General features: G+C 36.4%; 1 protein-coding gene across 1 annotated transcript in view; it reads right to left on the reverse strand.

Annotated features, from left to right (window-relative positions):
• LOC106684563 (uncharacterized) overlaps positions 1–20,424 on the reverse strand; it is a 40,121-nt gene that overhangs the window by 374 nt on the left and 19,323 nt on the right. The window contains exons 3-6 of the mRNA XM_067052854.1: positions 20,305–20,360; positions 9,733–9,768; positions 6,323–6,434; positions 6,110–6,186 (exon numbers count right to left, since the gene is read on the reverse strand). Of these exons, the coding sequence (XP_066908955.1) occupies positions 6,110–6,186; positions 6,323–6,434; positions 9,733–9,768; positions 20,305–20,360 (281 nt within the window). The remainder of the gene's footprint in view (positions 1–6,109; positions 6,187–6,322; positions 6,435–9,732; positions 9,769–20,304; positions 20,361–20,424) is intronic.

A 20,424-nucleotide genomic window follows, 5' to 3' on the forward strand; every position in this document is an offset into this window, starting at 1 on the left:
TATATAAACACACACACAAATATATATTCGTGAAACAGTTTATCACGAATTTGAAGGTACGTGATTGGCGAGTGTGACTATCCTCCTGACTACCTTCTCGACTTTGAACCGTTAAGCTACCAGGGACGTTTCCGACTCTGGCTTGTATTTTGTTTTCTCTTGAGATACTTTTAGAGTTTGTTTCAAATTCATACTTGCGCCAGTTAGTTTGATTTTTTGCAACTCCAAGATTATAAGAAATATGAACGAAGAACATATTTTGGGGCCCAACTGGAAGGAAGAGTTAATTATGCCTAAAAGAAAAAAGTCTCAGCATCACATGCGGTCAATATGCAAAGAAAATATGCACTCACTGTGTTGAAGGAATAGGAGCTGAAAGTCAGTAAGATGATGTATAAGGCTAATGGATTGATATTTTATTATTTGTTAATTTTTGTATTTATTGCAGTGAAGAAATTGCATAGTTCTTGTTCATTGTTCCTTAAAACAAAACGTTGTAGCTGAGTAATTATTGATGATAAATGATATAATATAATATAATTGTAGTAGTAGTTATATTGATATTGTTAACCACACACAACAGAGGAAACCACACCCAAGGAGTGAAATGAGGCGGAAGTAGTGCCTACATACAAGAAGGAGGCAACTATCGAGGGATTAGTTTGCTTAACACTGCATATAAAATTTTTTCCATATCCCTATATAGTAGACTCCTTCTGTATGTTGAACAGAAACTGGGTCATTATCAAGGTGGTTTCCGGCTAGAGATGCGACATCGATAAAAAAACATCGATGTTCAATACTAAAACATCTATGTTAAAAAAACATCGACAAAAAAATGTTTTTTTAACCATTTCAGTAACATAAAGACTGTTCTAAAGACTTCGCACGCTCCGGCCAGTCAGAAATGCTTTTTCAATAAACTAATAGGACATCGACTACAAAAAACATCGATGTTTTTAAAATATCGTAGCTTACAATACATTGCCCAAAATACACCGATGTTTCTGAACATCCATTTGAGTAACATAAGGTCTGTTCCAACGATCACACATCTATGGCCTGTCAGAACCCATATTACCATACATTACCCAAAATACACCGATGTATTAAAATATCCTTGGTTACAATACATTATCCAAAAAACATCGATGTTTTTTGAACAACTATTTCAGAAACATAAAGTCTGTTCCGACGATCACGCATTCTACGGCCTTTCATAAGTGGGTTTTGAAACTAAGAGTCCGACATCGACTACAAAAAACATCGATGTTATTAAAATATCATTGCTCGGACTCTTAGTTTCAAAACCCACTTCTGACAGGCCGTAGAATGCGTGATGGTTGGAACAGACCTTATGTTACTCAAATGGATATTCAAAAACATCGACGTATTTTGGGTAATGTATTGTCATCAACTATATTTTAAAAACATTGATGTTTTTTGCAGTCGATGTCGGATTCTTAGTTTCAAAAAACCACTTCTGACTGGCCGTAGAATGCGTGATCGTTGGAACAGAACTTATGTTTCTGAAGTGATGAATGATCTCATACATACTAAAATAAAAAAATCAAATAAAAAAAAAATAATTAAACTAAAATAAATTTTAAAAAAACTCTTAAAATATATACAAATAAAAGAATAAACAAGATGAACATAATCAAACTATCTGTATGACAAATAAATAAATAAAATAACACAATGATAAAATAATATATACAATATTTACACAATCGACCTGAGGATCCCTGAGCCCACTCTATCCCCCACGTGTGAGGGGTAGAGCAGAGTTCAAAAGATCCCAGCGCATCCCTCTCGCCGCATCACTGGTAATGAACCAGTGGAGGCTGAGCAAGTGCGCTAAAGCCGCAAACACTCAACTTAAGTGGAGAATCTGACCATTGCCAGAACTCCAATTGTCCATTTTTATTTTAATAAGTCTCTTGGCCACTGCCGTTTCAACCTTCTAGGTGGGCTGTAGGAATGGGTGAAACTAGATAAGGTTTGAACCAAAGGATTAGGATGGTTGGAAAGGTTTATATGGAATTTTGAGAATTTGGATGGTATGAGATCAAGGACAAAAGGGATATGAAGCATGATTTAGAGTTCGGTTGGAATCGTAATTGGGCGCATTGACTAAAGCTCTAAGGATTTTGGTTTGAAAGAATTGGATTCGTTTGACATTAGATGGTTTAGCTGTTCCCTAAAGTTCAGTCCGTAGGTCCAGATAAGTCTGCGTATACTCTTATAAGTTAGAAGGTTATTTACTATTGAGAAATGAGAGGTCCTGCTGGACAGTCGGTATTGTTAGGTGAATCGCCTGTTGAGTTCTTGTCTTTTAAGACTAGTATGTTGGTCCAAGGTGAATCTATTGTCTAAGATGAATTCAAGATATCGCACTGTTTCGGATCTGGGTAGAGAATTATTATTAAAAGTAGCAGGTGGACAGAAGTTGCGGTGGAGGGTGAAAGCCACTTGTTTGTATTTCGATTCATTGCCTTTTATCCGCCATTGGCTGCACCATTGCTCAATCCGGGTGAAGTTTGTTTGGCGATTGGATGATTCTGTTACAGGATCAGGATGGGATGATAAGATAGCTGTATCATCGGCAAATATTGCCAGGATTGATAGGAATGTCAGCAGTGAAGAGGATGTAGAGGACAGGACTTATGACGCTGCCTTTGGGAACTCCTGTCCCGACCAGATAGATGTTTGAGTACTAAGTTATAAGGTTTGTGGTATTATGGACTAGAGCTTGAAAAGCATTCATAACCATGTCATACCCAGTAAAAAGCTTGCGCTATGTCCAGAAAGGTACCCGAGTAGTATTGTTTCTTTTCAAGAGCTGAAGAAATATAGTCAACGACTCTGAGGTCTTGTTGAACTATGGAGTGCCAAGGGTAGAACCAAAATGGATGTGTGGGAAAGCTCTGTGATTCAACTATGGATAGGATACATTTTAGGTGGATTTTTTTAAAAATGTTGGCGATTATTGAAAGTAAGCTAATAGGTCTATAGGAAGCAGGATTATTAGGAGGCCTTCCTCGTTTTGGAAAGAGAATTATAATGGAGTGTTTCCACAGAACAGGAAAGTGGGTTGTTCTAAGGAGAGTGGAGTTGGTGACGATAGGTATTCTTCAATTGTTTCGGTTTGGTCAGGATGAGGAGTGAATGTGTGAGAAAGGTGGATATTTAGTTCTTCGGCTTTATTTTTTTCGGATGCTGCCCATATGTTATCATCTCGTCAGAGGGGGTGGAAGATATGTTTGGATTTTACGATTTATTTGGTCATGTTCCAGAGGGAATTGTCATGAGTTGAAAGGGAAGATAGGTAAGAATTTAAGGACTCGGATCGATAGTTGGCCAATTCTATCGTTACTAGTTTCCTGTAATAATTATATAAGAGACAATCATAAGGATGTCTAGTGCGTTACTATAATGTTCTGTATCGGCGCTTGGTTTGAATGAGGTCTTTGAGATGTTGTGGTAGAGGATTTTGGTTGGGTTTTTTGGGACATGATATGGAGGCTGACCAGATAGCATGTTGGATAAGGGGTGTAAAGGAATTGACTTCTTGGTTTTTAGGGTTTATAGGGAAACTTTGAGATCGAATTGGTCTGTTAGGATTTGACGGATGAAATTTTAGTTTACTGGGCCACTTATGAATCAGGGTGGAGGTGATACAGGAATTAGGAATATGGGGAGGGGGTTAGGATTAGTGGACTATGTAATCGAGGCGTGAAATGGAAATGTTTAGAGGGCCTAAGCCTTTGTGTATGAAGAAGTCTAGATGGTCAGGGTTACGATTAGGGTCGGTTGGTCAGTATATAGAAAAATCGGGACAAAGAATGTTGCAACGAAGGGAATTGATTGCAGACAGTAGTGACCGTCCACGAGAATTGGTGGCTTTTTGCACTAAGGTCTCCACCTTGAAGGAAATGGTGTCCAAGGGAATCAAGGAATTGAATTGAGGTTGGAAAGTGGGAATTCTGGGTGGGGAATAACATTGATACGGCTGTTGTTTGATGGAAATTTTGGACTTATAGTAGGACTTAGTGATGTGAAAGGGATCAATGGATAATGACAGCCACCATATGATGTTACGTCTGGGTGGTCCGTTCGATTGGTGCTGAGGTATATTGATCAGTCGTCTGCTGGTAAGTTGAGTTGCAGCCATTAAAGCTACGTCAATATTTTTGTCATGTAATAAGGATGTTAGTTCGTCAACGTGGTTTGAACGCCATTCGCATTCTAAAGTAGAGTAAAAAGGAATTTTATTGGTGACATTTAAGGGTTTCTAGCGGAGGGATAAGGTTGAATACAAGATTTGTAAGTAACGAGATAAGTGGAGTAATAAGAGATATAAATTCAGATAGGGATGAAATGAGTTTGAGGAACAGGGGCATGAGGATGTTGGGGTTGGGATTGAGGATAATGGAATGTACGTTGCGATTGTGCTGGTTCTATTTTACCAGTCCGAAGGACACTCCTGGTTTGACAAATCTATGATTTACCTGTTTTCTGGATGATAGATATTTTTACGTCTCGCGTTCCTCGTAGTTAGCCGAGTGCCTTTATTTATGGCATAATGCACACACAACAGGTGCTTGCCTAGACTTGCTTTATTCTATGGATTTATGTTGTTTGCCACACTTGATGCATCATGGTGATTGATGGCAATAATGTGTAGTGTAACCATACTCTTGGCAGTTGTAGCATTGAACAATTGTATTTTCAGGGTAGGGTTTTAAAACTACCACTCTGGTGTAGTATAATCGGCTCATATTATAAATTTCTTCAACGACAGGAGTTTGTTGGAGGTTAACAAAAAACGAGGGCAATGCTATTTTATTTGTTGAACATTGTGGATCTATGTTTTGTTTTAGTAAGTTCACTCTCTGTCGTGCGTTTTATCCCATGGCCATAAGTTCTCCTTTAATGGCTGCCGGCGGTGTTGAGTGTTGTAATTGTCTGATGACTATGGCGTTCAGTGTAGTTGATATGTATGATAGTCGGCTTTTGTTTCTGATAAGTATTTTATTATTTTTCTGTATATATCTGCGATATACGGTATTAATTCTATATGATTACATAATTACTTGATGCGACTTTTACATATATATGTACCTGGGTTAACTACTTCATTAAGTTGTCGGCAAAACATGATAGTTTTTAATGTTTCTAATAAATATTGGTGGTGGCTTGGGTTCTCTGGGGGTTTGATTCGCTTCCATGTTTTCTACTGGTAAATTTGATAGCATGTAATATTGGTTTGGATGGCGATTCGTCAGTTGTCCTTGGTTTAAAAGTGCCAGGTTGGGAGTCCATTTCATCAATTGTACTACTTGGTGTCATAGGTGGTGTATTTCTCTGTGATTTGCGTTGTTTGTTTTAGCTAGAGAGTTTTTTACAGGCTTATAGATCTTTTGGTGCTGTTTTTACTAACATCACCATATGAAAATATCTTATTTCATACTGATGAGTCAAGGTGAGTATAAAGATCAAAAAAACAAATAAATGCGAGGGAAAAAAATAATAGGTTGAAAACAGTTAAAATTTGTATTTACATAATGGAATGCGGAGGAGGGACTTAACTCTTCTCTTAAGCCTCACGGCACTGACTAAAGGCTAGGCTCTTATCCACAAATCTATGGCGATCGGCAGGCTTGAGGAACGCAATCACTCAATGTGCACTGAGAAGTTTATAAATAACTAATTACTCACATATACTAATATCCTAATGTGACCAGTAACACTTAATTTTATACTGACACTGTTTCATGGAGGTAGATATTTCATGTAGATCACTGTTATAAATAAGTCTAATATGGGCCACGAAGTAATAAAATACAAATGCTGGTTAGTGCATGAGAAGACCCTTACAATTGATATTAATCATTAAAGCAAAAAATAAATTTGTAGTATAGATTTTCTAACAGCTGTATCATGTTGATATTTCTGCCCTCAAGTGTGACTTTTAGATGCATGCCTGTTATATAAAGCACTTTATATATTAAAGCATACTGCGCTGAAACAACTAAATAGATTTATCCAATCTTATGTGTTACTACTATAGTCTTACAGTTTACTATGAACAAAAAAGATTTACCTTCTGTGATTCCTGATGCATACATTTTATCGCCCTTACTCCCAGTTCACAGAGGCTTGGATGCTTTCCAGACACCGCTGAAACAAACAATAATTTAGTGTTATTAGAATTGTATTAATTGTAGTGTTATGTCAAATTCTTGCTCTACTTCTCATATAATTTTTACTTATGTATTTCAGTGATTTGTTATTATGAAATTGTTAGAGATTATACTTTTAGCGCAAGCATCGGCAACTGTGTTTGCCTTCTCAACTTCTTCAGGTGTATCAAATTTTTCAGGATTAGTCTTCTTTACCTCATTCCAATCCAATATTAAATCCTTTACCTGAAATTATGAAAACAAAATATTGATTATCATTATTTAAATATTTTTTATTATATGACCTACCTATTTGTATAAACAGTAAAATTCATATCATGAGCTATTAAACTGATTTTTTATTAATTTTCGACCTTTTAGAATTCATTGGATACAGTGTGGTCCTTAACGGCCTGTTTTGTTATTAATATTATTATGGAATTCCTTGGAACTTCGCACACCATAAAATTCAGTGATTGAAAATTATGAACTTTCAATATCTATTATAGTTGTTTATTTCAATTAAGTACATATTTAAATAAAATGTTTTATTCATTGTTTCTAAAAGTCTTAGTAACATATACTTGGGTAGATGTGATTTTATAATATTTCTTATTGTAATACAGTAAAGCTCTGTTTAATCTAACAACAAAGGGACCAGACTCCTGTCTAATTGTAGAGAAAATCCAAACAACAGAGGGGTGATTCGTAAAGATACACCGCAATCTTAAATCAGTTCTTTAGTAAAAACTAAGACAATAAAAACTACAGGGTTAAGCGGCCAAACTGAAAATATGAACTAAGGATCTCAAAACAAGAAAAAAATCTCCTATAAATAAAGACTGCATCTCCCTTACATATCGACACATTTTGAACATTATAAAATCCTCATAATTTTTTTTTTACTTTTTTCTGCATTTCAGAAGCCCATTTTCTTGTCATATCTTTTATTCTTGTTTTTCTAAATTCTCACATTTTTTAATATATATATATATTTTTTTTAAATTTTTATATTCACTATCCTTCCTGTTTCATTTATATTCATGTATCTATATTTTAATTTATATTCATATGTTATCTTCTTAAGTATACTTATATTAATTACTTTATTATTAATTTTCTATTATATTTTACACTTTTCTGTATCCCCGCTCATTTGGTATATTTTGTTTCTTAATTACTTACACACATTATATCCCATTATTTTATACTTTACTTTTCCTTTGTTTTTCTATCTGTTTTTTAAAAAAAAAATTTTTTAATATTTCTTCTCCCCCTATTATGTATATTATCATTTATTGTTCACCTAATTTAAATATGTTTTACTATGTTTACTTTACAAATTATTTTCGTTATTGTGGCATAACTGCCGTCCCCACTCCTCCCAATACCAACGGTCAATTTGTTTTTGACTGCCGTCAAAACAGGTATGCATTCTGTCTCATCATTTGATTTGTATTTTTTTTTCTTTCTTTTTTCATCTCTCTATTTGTACTTTCTTTAGTATTTCTTCTCTTATCTATCTGTTACTATTACCTTTTTCACTTACTATTTATAACCTTTACTTTTTCTTATTATATCTTACGTTTGTACATTTTATACCTCTGTTATTTTACACTTATGTTTTTTCTTTTGTTCTTTTTTGTAACTATAGTGTTTGTATCTTTTTTAGCCCTGACGAAGCCCTGCAACGTGGGGCGAAATGTTGGCTCAATAAAATAGTATAATTCTACTATTTGAGTTTTTTTTTTACCGCACCCGGTCCATATTCCATTCATAAATATTTTCATTGTTGTGAATCATTTACGTTATATGAAATAAATAAAACCTATTTATTTGTTCTAAAGCATTGAGAAATTTCAATAATATTTATCAGCTTGTAAGAGGCTTTCATAGAGTACTCATTATGCCTTCAATTTATACTAATGGTGAATATGCCGAAATGGTGTTTGTCTACGGTTTTCGCAATGGAAATGCTAATTCTGCTCGTCGTGAATAAACCAGGTGATTTCCGAATAGAAGATTACCAAACAAGTCTAACTTTAGCTCCACGTTTTAACGTATTAGAGAAACTGGTACATTTGCTCTAATACCACACGCTGATGGTATTTTTGTCCTTTTACGAAATGAAGAAAGGAGTGCGACCATATTACAATATTTTGATGATAATCCATCTGGTAGTGTATGATGAGCTAGAGCAGAACTAAATATTACGCCAATTACAGTATGGAGAACTCTCATTGCCCATATCATTATCAACGGATACAAAATTTATTACCACAAGATTTTAGGCAAAGAAGACACGTTTCAGATTGGTACTTAAATCTAGTTGAGCATAATCCACAACAACATTCTCTGGACATATGAAGCTACCTTCACAAGAAGAGTTATCTTCAATCCGAAAAATAATCAACTCTGGTCCCAGGAAAATCCCCATGCAATTCGTGAGCACCATTTTCAGTACCAGTTTCAGTGCTGTGTGTGGTTGATGATAGTACACAATATTTTAATAGATCTGCATTTTTTGCCGCCTTAACTCAATGCGGGCATAGATCTGGAATTTTTTAATAATCTATGATTTAGTTGACTGACCTGTGGGTTCAATTAGATGGCTGTCCTGCACATTATGGAAGAGGTCCATGACTATGGCTATATGTTAATTGTACCAATCAATGGATTGGTAGTTCAGGACAGGGTTTTTTTTGTTTGTGGTGACATTGAACAAAAAGTCTATGCAAGGCCGGTCAATGATCTTTATTCCTTACGAAGAACGATAATTGAATCTTTTGAAACAATAACACATATCCAGTGTCGTCCTGCCACTGCGGCTGTTGAAGAGAGATGCTGAGGCTGTCTTAATGATCAAGTTAATGACTTTGAACAACATTTAATATGAATTTAATGTTTACGTTTAATTAATAAAGTAGTTGGAACACTTAAATATGTTTTATTCATTTCATATAGCCTAAATAATTCATAACAATGAAAATCTTTAGATGTGAATATCTCCCAAACAAAGCGTTTGCGGACTTACCTTTAGAGGAAATTTTTTTATTGTTTTGAGGTCCTTAATTTATATTATCAGATTGGCCACTTGACCCTGAATTATTTATATATTTTTTTTTTTTGAAGAGAGGTTAAACAAATGTACATGTTAGGAATAATTGTAATACATTTTTTTAGACATAATTGAAAGGGAGTAATTACATTATTACCTTTTAAATATCCTCAAGATTTTCTAAAGCAATATTATTGATTTAGATAATAAATCTAATAGGAATGCAACACCTTAACTTTTTCTAATGAACCTAACAGTTTTATAAACGATTGCAAAATTTCATCTATTGAAGTGTAAACTAGTTGTTGCTTGTTATACAGATACTTTTTTACTTGTTAAACATAATAATAAAACAGTGCTCTCACTTTTACAGTGGAAGAGATAGGAAAACATAAGATAGCAAAAACGTCTTTATAAATGATCATTGAATACTTACTCTTTATAATGTATATTTAATACTTTATAGATCTATTCTTTAATACTTACATATCCCAGATTGTTCATGGTACAGCCAACGAAACACTAAAACAAATATATCAAAAAAATCATCACATGCTTTTACCAGATACACACACATGCACGCACACACATAAGTTATATTTACAGGGTGTGTAATATAAATCTTAATACCTAAATCCCTCTTTCAACAACATGATAATGTATAAATATAGGATTACTAGATAGAATAAAGCAGTCTATTATCAGCAACCGGGAGTGTATTTTCTCGTTCTTTAATTCTTTTTTTTTTTTAGTTTTGAAAATCCAAGAGGAGGACTTGGAGACGAAGAAGGGAAGAAGCTAGAAAAAGAGGAGAGTTTTGAGGAGCGTGAGGACCCACAATGGGGCTACCGCACGTTGGAGAACAACCCTATGAGAGGAGAGCTCGGCGATTTGCCTATAATAGAGATAGCAGGAGTGAGGTGTCTGGTAGATACCGGTAGTTCCAGTATTATCATTCAGTCTTAGAGTATTACTTGTGCCGCAAACATCTCTGTGGTATCTCTCTTTCTCTCTTCATCTAGTGAAAACTTCAGAGAAAATCGATATAGATTCACAACTCACATTAGGCTAAACACAGTTAAATATTGTGGCCCTAGACACACAAAATTATTCAGAAGAAAATAATGAATATTGAAGATATTAGTTAGTCAGTACAAGTGAACTGGAGGGGAAATTTTTTTGGCTTTATCCTAAGTGGCTGCGTTAACAAACAAACTGTTACCGTGTTGTTATTCACCTCTTCTAGTCCTTTAAATTTCATTCATTTTTTTTCTTTTCTTTATATCAGAAAAATGGTGATTTGTAAGAGCAGTAATAAATCAATTTCAAGAGAAGGTAAATTGAAAATTTCATGTTTGCATTGTCAAAATATATATCATATTTAACGTATCAAACTTATATACAGATGTCATTGAAAAATGGACCTGTACTGAATGTGAATCAGATTCCAGCACATTAAAAGGTAATGAACCTGCCTGAATGATTCACATCTTAAAGGGGCTAATTGAGAAGGTTAAAGAAATGAAGGCTAAGCTTCAGGACCTTGAAGAGCTGAAAGATATAAAGCAATCCAGGAGCCGCAGAAAACCAAATGGAAGAATTATCCATTGAAAACAAAAACCTCAAAATTATCGGACCTTGAGGGTAGACATAATCAGGCTGAGCTAAACAACCTAAAAAATACAGTAAAGATTAGAGGAATCCCGGAGAAGCAGGGAGAGGCCGTTGTGGGAATGGTTCTCAGTATTGGTGCAGGTCTGGGCGTGAAGCTGTGTCCGGACGATCTGGACCACGTGGTACGGGTCAGGTCTAAACAGGAAGGAGCGCAGGGCTCTACTATAGTGAGATTCGTCCAAACACTAAGAGATGAGCTGGTGCGGCAAAGAAGAGTCAAAAGGGATTTCTCCACTCGTCACTTAGGCTGGGATGAAAACGACGCGCACCGAGTATATCTGAGCGAAGTAATGACGCCCGCTAACAAGCACCTCTAATGGTTAGCCAGGCAGAAACAGAAATTGGCGAAAATCAAGTACGTCTGGTTCAGCGGAGGAAGGGTCAGGTGCAGGCAGTCCGATGTCTACCCAGCGGTCACCATAGGCAAGACCAGTGACTTGGACGTCTGATAGTTGAATTCGGTTTCCAAGTCACCACAGTATTGTTATCTTTTTCTTTATTAGTATAGAAGATATTTTATTTTAATTTTTTTCTATGTAGAATTTCCTTTATTTACATCTCTTCTTTTTAATTTTTTTTATAATTCAAACTTTATTGTCTATTTTTTTTAAATTCAATAACTCAAGCAACAAATTCCTTGCAATTTCTTATTATTGTTACAATCTATATAATCATAGTAGTATATAAAATATTGTTATTCTCTATCCCTTAACCTTTATCCTTTTTCTTACTTTCCCATTTACCACCCCACAGTTGTCACGTTTATACGCAATACCTTATTCCCACTTCGATGAATTCAAACAGTACATCCTTGATAACTTTTATCATCGCTGTATCCGAAACGTAGCTTAAACCCTTTATTCCTTCCTCTCAAGTTTCAATTCCCAATTACAATTTCTTTCATCAAGACAGATCCGATCGTACTGGAGGTGGTGTTGGGTTTTATGTTCATATTAATCACAAGATTAAAATCCTATTCCAATCCCTTCTTTTATCATTCTCCATGCAGAATACATGTTTTTTGAAATGTCAACCATATCCTCTACTCTATTATTTGCTTTCATTAATCGACCTCCCCGAGTTCCACTCCGGAGTAACACCTTCCAATCCTCCCTTATCCAACTGGTTTCCACTTATTCCAATATTATTATCACTGGCGATTTTAACACCAACATGCTCTCTCAATCAAGTGATAAATCTTTTCTTACTGACCTAATATTTTCCCTCAACCTTTATCTCGTTCCTAATTCTCCTCCTACACATCACATACAACCCTCTGACACCTGGTTAGACCTTTTTATTTATGACTCTCCTGTAAAAATCCTTTCCTCTTCTCAGCACCCGATTCCCTTTCTCTCATCTCACGATCTGATCCAAATATCGTACGACCTACCAGTCAAATACTTTACTTCCAAAATCATATCATACCGTAATTTGGACCTTCTTTCCTATGAATCCTTTCAACCTGACCTTGATTCCATCCTGTGGGACATTATATACTCCTACAACTCCATCGACCCTATAGTTTCCACCCTCACTTGACATCTGCAATCCATATTAGATATCCAAGTTCCACTCAAAATCCGAACCTTACGCCGTCCAACTGCACCTTGGCTTACTCCGGAAACAAAGGAAATGATAAAACAAAGAGAAGCAGCTAGACGCAAATTTCCTCGGACTGCAGATTATTTTCATTTTAAACTACTCCGTAATGCAACCAATCAGCAGTTCGACGTGCTTAATTCCTTGACATTCATCATGCCCTCTCCAATGCTCCCGATTCCAAATCCAAGTGGAAAATACTCCGAAATTTATCCCTACCAGAATCCAATAACATCAGCTCTGTTCCAATAACACCTGACAATCTCAACAACCATTTCATATGCCATGCTACTGACCCATCAATCTTTACTGATACTTCAAATAACACCTTCAATCCTGAAGACTTCTTTTTTCCACACATATCTTACGAAGAATTACTAGCCACTATTCTAAGATCCCATACCAACGATCATGGACCAGAAAACATTCCTGTTAAGTTGATTAAATCCTGTCTCCCAATCCTAATCCCCATACTTTATCATACATACTATTTTACCTTGCATAATGCCACATTTCCTTCTCGACCATTAAATAAAATCCCAAGTCCTTCTTCACATAATGACTTCCGCCCGATCTCTCCCCTCTCTAACCTTTCTAAGCCGTTAAAATGCCTGGTTCAAAACCAAATCTCAAACTTACTAGAACGTTCCCTCATCAATCGTCTCCAATCCGGCTTTCGACCTGGCTATTCAACACAATCCGCTCTCCTTAAAATAACCCATGATCTCCAAACTGCAATGGAACACCAAAACCTAACTATCCTAATCCTCTTTGATTTCTCCAAAGCATTTGACACGGTAGACCACAACATCCTTCTTAACAAACTACGAAATAACCTTTATCCAACAGTGCTTTGCGCTGGTTTCAATCCTTCCTTTCCGATCGGTCCCAGTACGTATTGGTTCCTGATAAACCACCATCAATGACTCGACCCATTAAGGGTTTCTCAAGGTTCATCGCTTTCCCCTACCCTTTTAGCCATCTACATCAATGTACACTTCCTCTCCTTATCCAACATTCTCAATACCATTTGTACGCTGATGATCAATTACGTTTCAGTGAAATTTACCTTTTCTTCCCACCTTTTGACCTATTGGTTGCCACGGCGAAGCTTCAAGAGGACTTGAATCCAATTAGTAACTGGACACAAGAAAACAAGCTTAAGTTGAATGCCGAGACTAAGGCAATCGTAAGGATCCAACCACGTCCTGACAACTATTCCTCATATTCCAACTTTACTTCCAAATAACAATCCGATAAAATTCCATCCATATGTTAAAAACCTTGGTGTCACTATAGACCAAACTCACTCCTAGAAAAACCACGTTTCCCATATTTTGTACCCTAAAACGTTTAAATTATCTTCGTCATCTACTTCCTTTTGAAACCCGTAGGCTCCTGGTTGCTTCCTTATTTTCCCCCCACTTAGATTATTGCTGTGTGGTTTACGGGGGATGTCTCTGGGGATCTCGAAGCAAAATTAAAACTAATCATTAATTGCTTTGTACGATTATTCTTTGGATGATGAACCTCTGTCACCCGATTTTATGAATAATTGAAGTGGCTTTACCCCTCCTTTCGTCGTAAATATTTTCTTGCTTCCTTCCTCTACCAAATCAGCCAATCCCGCCGTTTATCGTACATCTCTGATATCCTTCAATTTAAATCCTTAGTGCATTCCCGCAATACCCACTCACCGCAGCCTTTGGTAGATCTTTCCTCATCTTCCCCTCTTCCCTATGGAATTCTATTCCCTCCTTCATTCGTAGTTCTAATACCCTTCCAAATATCAAATCCCGTTTCTTCGACCACCTTCTATCCACCCAATTATGGAAGAATAACAATTGACAAGGTTTATATATTCTGCATCTAATGCTTCAGTTTTTCGTTTTCTTTTTGTAAATATGTATATTAGCAGAAATTGTACCTTTCCATTTATTACATTTAGTTTAATTGTATTTGATTTTTATCACTTTATTTATTATCAGAAGTTAGTTATCTATATTTTATGATATGACATAGTTTTATTTTATTTGCTCTATTTTTATTTTATATATTTTGTAATTATTGTGGTTCATTTTTATCTTTTTGAATTCACTGTTTTATTTTATTTTATGACGTTTTATAATTTCATTTTTATTTTATACCCTAGAGTAAAGGGCTTTAAAACCTAATTTTAGCGGAAAGCATCTAATCGGATGGTGGAAGAAAATTCAACAACTCTTTGATATGAAAAGAAATGAGGTACCTCAATGTGATATGGCACCTCAACACACCAGGACATCAGTTTAATAAGAAAGTACAAAATGCCAGTTGTATAATTTACCGTTAGATGTTGAGGTTAGGCTTGATAGAAATAACATTGAGGCCATAAATGATCTTTAGAGAGAACTAAAAAATTTTGTGATACCAAAAAGATATGAACAGCAATATGCGTTGACGAAAAAGACTGATATAGGGAGAAAAAAAAAACAACAGAAGAACTAGATGGTTTCGATTAAAGACCATGCACGAAATGCGAAGAAGTTGGTTTCAAAAATTGTGTTTATCCAACTTCAGTATGTAGAAATAAACCAATTAATTTCGCAGAAATGGATGACATTCCTGAATCTAATTTATTTGGGATAGAAATGGAAAATGAATGGAGCTCAAAAGAACTAAATTGCTGGAAAAATCTCACACCTTAATTAATCAATATTAAAGTAGTTGTGAACAGAATAGCTGTTTATGATAATGGCTCCACATGTTCATTGGTTCATGAAAATCTTGTTCGTTTATTCGTATAAAAATTGCATTCCAATGGAAGTATTTTGAAAATTATAAGCAGTGTAAGATTTTGCAAGAACCGGGCTAGTTTTAGTTTAAAAATAGCATAATTAAAGTGAAATATTTTGTAAACAAGAGAATTGATCTACTATACAGGGGTAGTCAATCCGCAATCTAATTGGTTTTTGAAAGGAATAAGAAGCGAGTGGTTCAAACTATAAAAGAATACGAATTTCAAGAAGATAGTTTAGTATGTTTTAAACGTCAATAGATTAAATAAACTAGAAGAAGTTAGGAAAGGACCATTTATTGTAAAAAAGAGAGTTTCATCATCCAAATATGAAGTAGATTGTAATGTAAAACTCTAAGCTAGTTCCGGCTCTTTTGCTGTAGAAAAGAAGTCATCAACGAAGGGGGTGTTAATTATATATATAAGTTAAGTATTGGCGAAAGAAAAATGTCAACAAAGAGAAGAACGAATAAGATCTAATACGCTTGAACTGCTGTAAAATACTAGCTTTATTGTGTGTCGCTACATCCTTTATATACCCTCGATCAGCTGATACCCTCAGTCTGCTGACATCGAAATAACAGCTGACTCAGACCGTAACTCCCCCCCACCAGTTTACGAACAATCCTCGTAAACTAATACTGTATAATATAATAACATAGAAAACAAGAACAATAAAGAAAATTATTTACAATATTATTGTAATATTTCGGAACACAGTAGAACTGAAACGACAAGTGGAGATACTGCTTCCGAAAACCTGTCCTGCGACTGGTGCGCATTACGGCCGCATAATTGCCGCCTTACTGAAGTGGTCAATAGATACCAATTTATACCCCTTCTATGTAAATGTGTCGATTTGTAAATCTTTGAGCGGTGCATCTGTGGTATTTTCTCTTGTCTTCCTTTAGGCGGATGTGTGTCGCACTTATTTGCTACAAACCCCGCAGCTTCCTAGACCTCTGATATAGTCTTCCTCATTCCCCACCAAAAGTATCTTCTCTTTAAAGCTTGCATAGTCTCATGGATTCCCCGGTGATCTACTCTCCCCCATCGCCCTCCTGAGAAAACACCGCTCCTAGTTCATACTTACTCACTTCTGTGGTTATTGTGAATTGCTGATTAAAATCAGGAAAAGTGAGTACCGGCTCTTGCTGCAACTTCTCACAGTCTGATATTGTCCTCCATTATCTTCCTGCCTTTCTTGAGTAAGTTGTGGAGTGGAACGATATACTCCACCATTTCTGGTATTAACCTCCTGTAATAATTTCCGTTATTCCGTAGAATCATTCATTTTATGTCACTAGGTGCCGCCATTTTCTGTATAGCTCCGCCACTTTCAAGATGCCCTTACTAAATCCCCAATAGTTCAAACCTATTCCAGCCTCCCCCTCTACCTCACAAGGGCCACCCAGCGTGATTAATCTAATTTGACATATCTGAATCCGGCGTGTTCTCTCTCCATAACTTATCCACAGCTTCTCGACACATGATAATAATAATAATAATAACATTCATTATTTATTCTGGGATTGATCCCTTTAGAATATTATACAGGCGTTAAAATTAGGTTTTAAAGCCCTTTACTCTAGGGTTTAAAATAAAAATGAAATTAAAAAACGTCATAAAATATAATAAAACAGTGAATTCCAAAAGATAAAAATGAACCACAATAATTATCAAAATATATAACATAAAAATAGAGCAAATAAAATAAAACTATATGTCATATCATTAAACATAAGATAACTAACTTCTGATAATAAATAAAGTGAGAAAAAAAGTGATAAAAAAATCAAATACAATTAAACTAAATGTAATAAATGGAAAGGTACAATTTCTGCTAATATACATATTTAGTTTAAGTAGAAAACGAAAAACTGAAGCATTAAGTGCAGAAAATATAAACCCCGTATGTACAGAATGATTGTATGCCACAATCGCCTTAGGCATTGCCACGTCCGGTTCCAGTCCATGGTCAACCTGATATAGTCGAAGATGGTCACTCAATGTGCCATGAAGCCGCTCTATGCCTCCTCTACTCTTAGGGTGCCCCGGTGTGTTGAGATGCCATATTACGTCAAGGTCCTTCATTTCATTTCGTATCATGGCATTGTCGAATTCTCTGCCTGAATCTGAAGAGATGCGCTCCGGAACTCCGAACTGCCAGCACTGCTTCCGTCGACTTTTCCTGAACTTGGTGCGTCATTGCCGCCTTACTGAAGAGATCAATTATGGTTATCCATTTAAATCCTCTCCACGTGAAAGTTTCAACCTATAAACCATTGAGCGGTGCATCTGCGGTAAGTGTCTCTTCATGCCTGCCTTTTGGTGGATGTCTGTCATACTTTGTGCGTTGATAAACTTCGCAGTTTCCTGCAACTTCTGTGTCTTCTTCATCCCCCACCAAAAGTATATTCTCTTTAACGCTTGCAGGGTCTCCGAGATTCCGCGATGATTGGTTTTGCCCTGGTGATACGCGACAGTCACCTCTCTCTGGCGTTCGTCTTCCCGAACGGTTTCCACCATCAGCTTGCATCGGGGGAATGTCCTGTCCATTCCTATGCGCTCATCACACAATAGCCATTTAATCTTCTCCCAAACGGTTTCATTTCCCACGTCCATGTGACACTTTTTCCCTGGCTTAGAGGCATTATTCAAGGTTCTACAGATCTGGTCATTTTTCACGCCTGGCTGTGACCTAATCGTCGTGATATTGCTCCTGCCATAATTGCTGCACTCAACTTTGAGCAATCCAGTGGTCCTGGTCTTCCATACAATCTGCCACCTCTTGTCGTTTATTATGTCCTCCAGTTCCTCCATATCTGCTGGTTTTCCTTCATCCGAGCTCCCGTTAGACGAAGATTCCTCCCTATCCTTTTCCTCCACCACATTCTGTTCTTCTTTCTCTCCCGGTGCCCACTCCCGCAGGAATTGTCTAGACGGCTCTCCGACCTCCTCTTCTACTGCATTTACAGTAATTGCTCGAGACAACCAATCCCTACGACATTTTCTTTTCCTGGCTTATAGATTATTTCTAAGTCATATTGTGCTAGGATCTCCTTCCAACGCGTAATCCTAGCCGAAGATTCCTTCAACTTCCCCACCCATTGAAAAGGGGAAAAGGTCAACAGCCCACACTATTCCAATGAGCTCTCGTTCCAGTGCGCTGTATCTGGTCTCCGTCTCTGTTAGGCTCCTACTGGCATATGCCACTGGGCGATCTCCCCCATTACCATCCTGAGACAACACCGCTCCCAATGCATACTCACTCGCATCTGTAGTGATAGTGAATTGCCGAGTGAAGTCTGGCAAAGCAAGCACCTAGCACTCGCTTCTATGAGATCTTGGGCTATGTCCACAAACGCGCGGTCTCTCGGCATTTCCTCTTTCTTCCCCAGTTCTTTTGCCAACTGAATCTTCAGTACCATGGATAGGAATTGCATCCTACCCTGCACTTGGATTGTCTCAATCATCTCGCTGAGTTTATCTTGAATTCTGTTAAAGCGGCATATTGCCCACTAGACTGTTTCGGTTTCTTTGTCTCTCGGATCATCATAAATATGTCTTCCTCTGGGGCCCACCGTCCTCCTCCAAACGCCTTCTTTAATCTTTCCTTGATATCTCTCCAAGGGGTCTCTTCGTCAGCCTGAATTTAATTTAGGATTCTCCTCGTGACTCTGCAGACGACCGTTGTTTTTAAAGCCGCATCTTCACTATCGAGTAGACTTTCGATAGACTTTGTTTCAATTCGGCTTATTAGTCGGTCACCCTCTTTTATGAAGTAGCTCTATTCTCCTGTTTCCTCATGGTAAATCTTTTGAGGTCAGAAATGGCTTTCCTCAAGTCTTGGGCAGTTGCTGTGCGTACTTTTACCCACTCAAATGTTGTGGCGAGGGCTCCCGCTAGAAAAACTTCCGTCAGTGGGGCAAGCTCCGGGGGTGGAGGTGTCACCTCCATGGGTGGTGGGTTTTGAACCCTATTTTGATTTAAAGCTTCCAAGTTCAAGACTGCTTGTCTAACGATACCGTTGCCATTAGAAGCCATTATTTTTTAAAAAATGAGAGAATAGAAAAAAAAAATTGAAAGGTTAGGAAACTACGATTAAAAAAAAACCTTCTTTAAAGTAAATATTACTCCGGTATTTAAAGTCCCGGATTCCGGCACCAGTTAAGTATTGGCGAAAGCAAAGTGTCAAAAAAGAGAAGAAGGAATAAGAGCTAACACGCTTGAACTGCTGTAAAATACTAGCTTTATTGGGTTCGCTACATCTCTTATATACCCTCGATCAGCTGATCCCCTCAGTCTGCTGACATCGAAATAAGAGCTGACTCAGACCGTAACATATATATATTTAAAGTTATCTTTTATTGAGAGAGGAGTGCGAAATGAAACGCTCGAAGAACTCTCAAAGACTGATCTATTTGCGGAGCCTGTCCGTCCATATATGTATAATCGGTCTAAATAAATCGGTCGGAATAAAAGTGTAATTAATTAAGAAATAAATAGGATATTAAAAGAGACAAAACTTTACTTTTCTTTTCAAAGGACAAAGAAAGAAAGACAAGGCAATGTTCAATCAACTTAAATAAGCTATGTTACATGAACACAGATCTAGGATTATCTGAAAAATAAAAGTAAATTTCGATGAATTTATATTAATTTTGAAATTTATAAAATTCTAAGAGTAGGCATATGTTTACCTACCTTAGTATAACATATAATATATTACCTTTGATAGTAAGGTTCAAATGGAAATTTGAGTGTATGTTAATAAAGAATGTTGAGGTAGCAACCTGGCTTGTGTTAATAGCAATGTCAGTTTGAATCTTCAGTTACCCCCAATTACCCAGGTTTATAAATGGAAAGGGGATTATTCCGTGAAATGGGGAAATCGCTTAATGATTACATGCGAGAATAGTGATCCAGTTATTGTGTTTATAGTACTTTTTGAAACCTGTCTAACGCCACAACACCCCATTTTAGGAAAATTAACAATACCTTACCTGCTTTTCTTTATCCTCAGGAAGTTTTTCGTTTTTTACTATATCCATAACCTCATCTGTTTACAAAAAAAAAATAATATGTATTTACATAAATATATCAGGTAATAATAATTAATAACA

Source organism: Halyomorpha halys, unplaced genomic scaffold, assembly GCF_000696795.3.
Source record: "Halyomorpha halys isolate HHAL.00 unplaced genomic scaffold, Hhal_1.1 Scaffold29.1, whole genome shotgun sequence".
NCBI classification, from domain to species: Eukaryota; Metazoa; Arthropoda; class Insecta; order Hemiptera; family Pentatomidae; genus Halyomorpha; species Halyomorpha halys.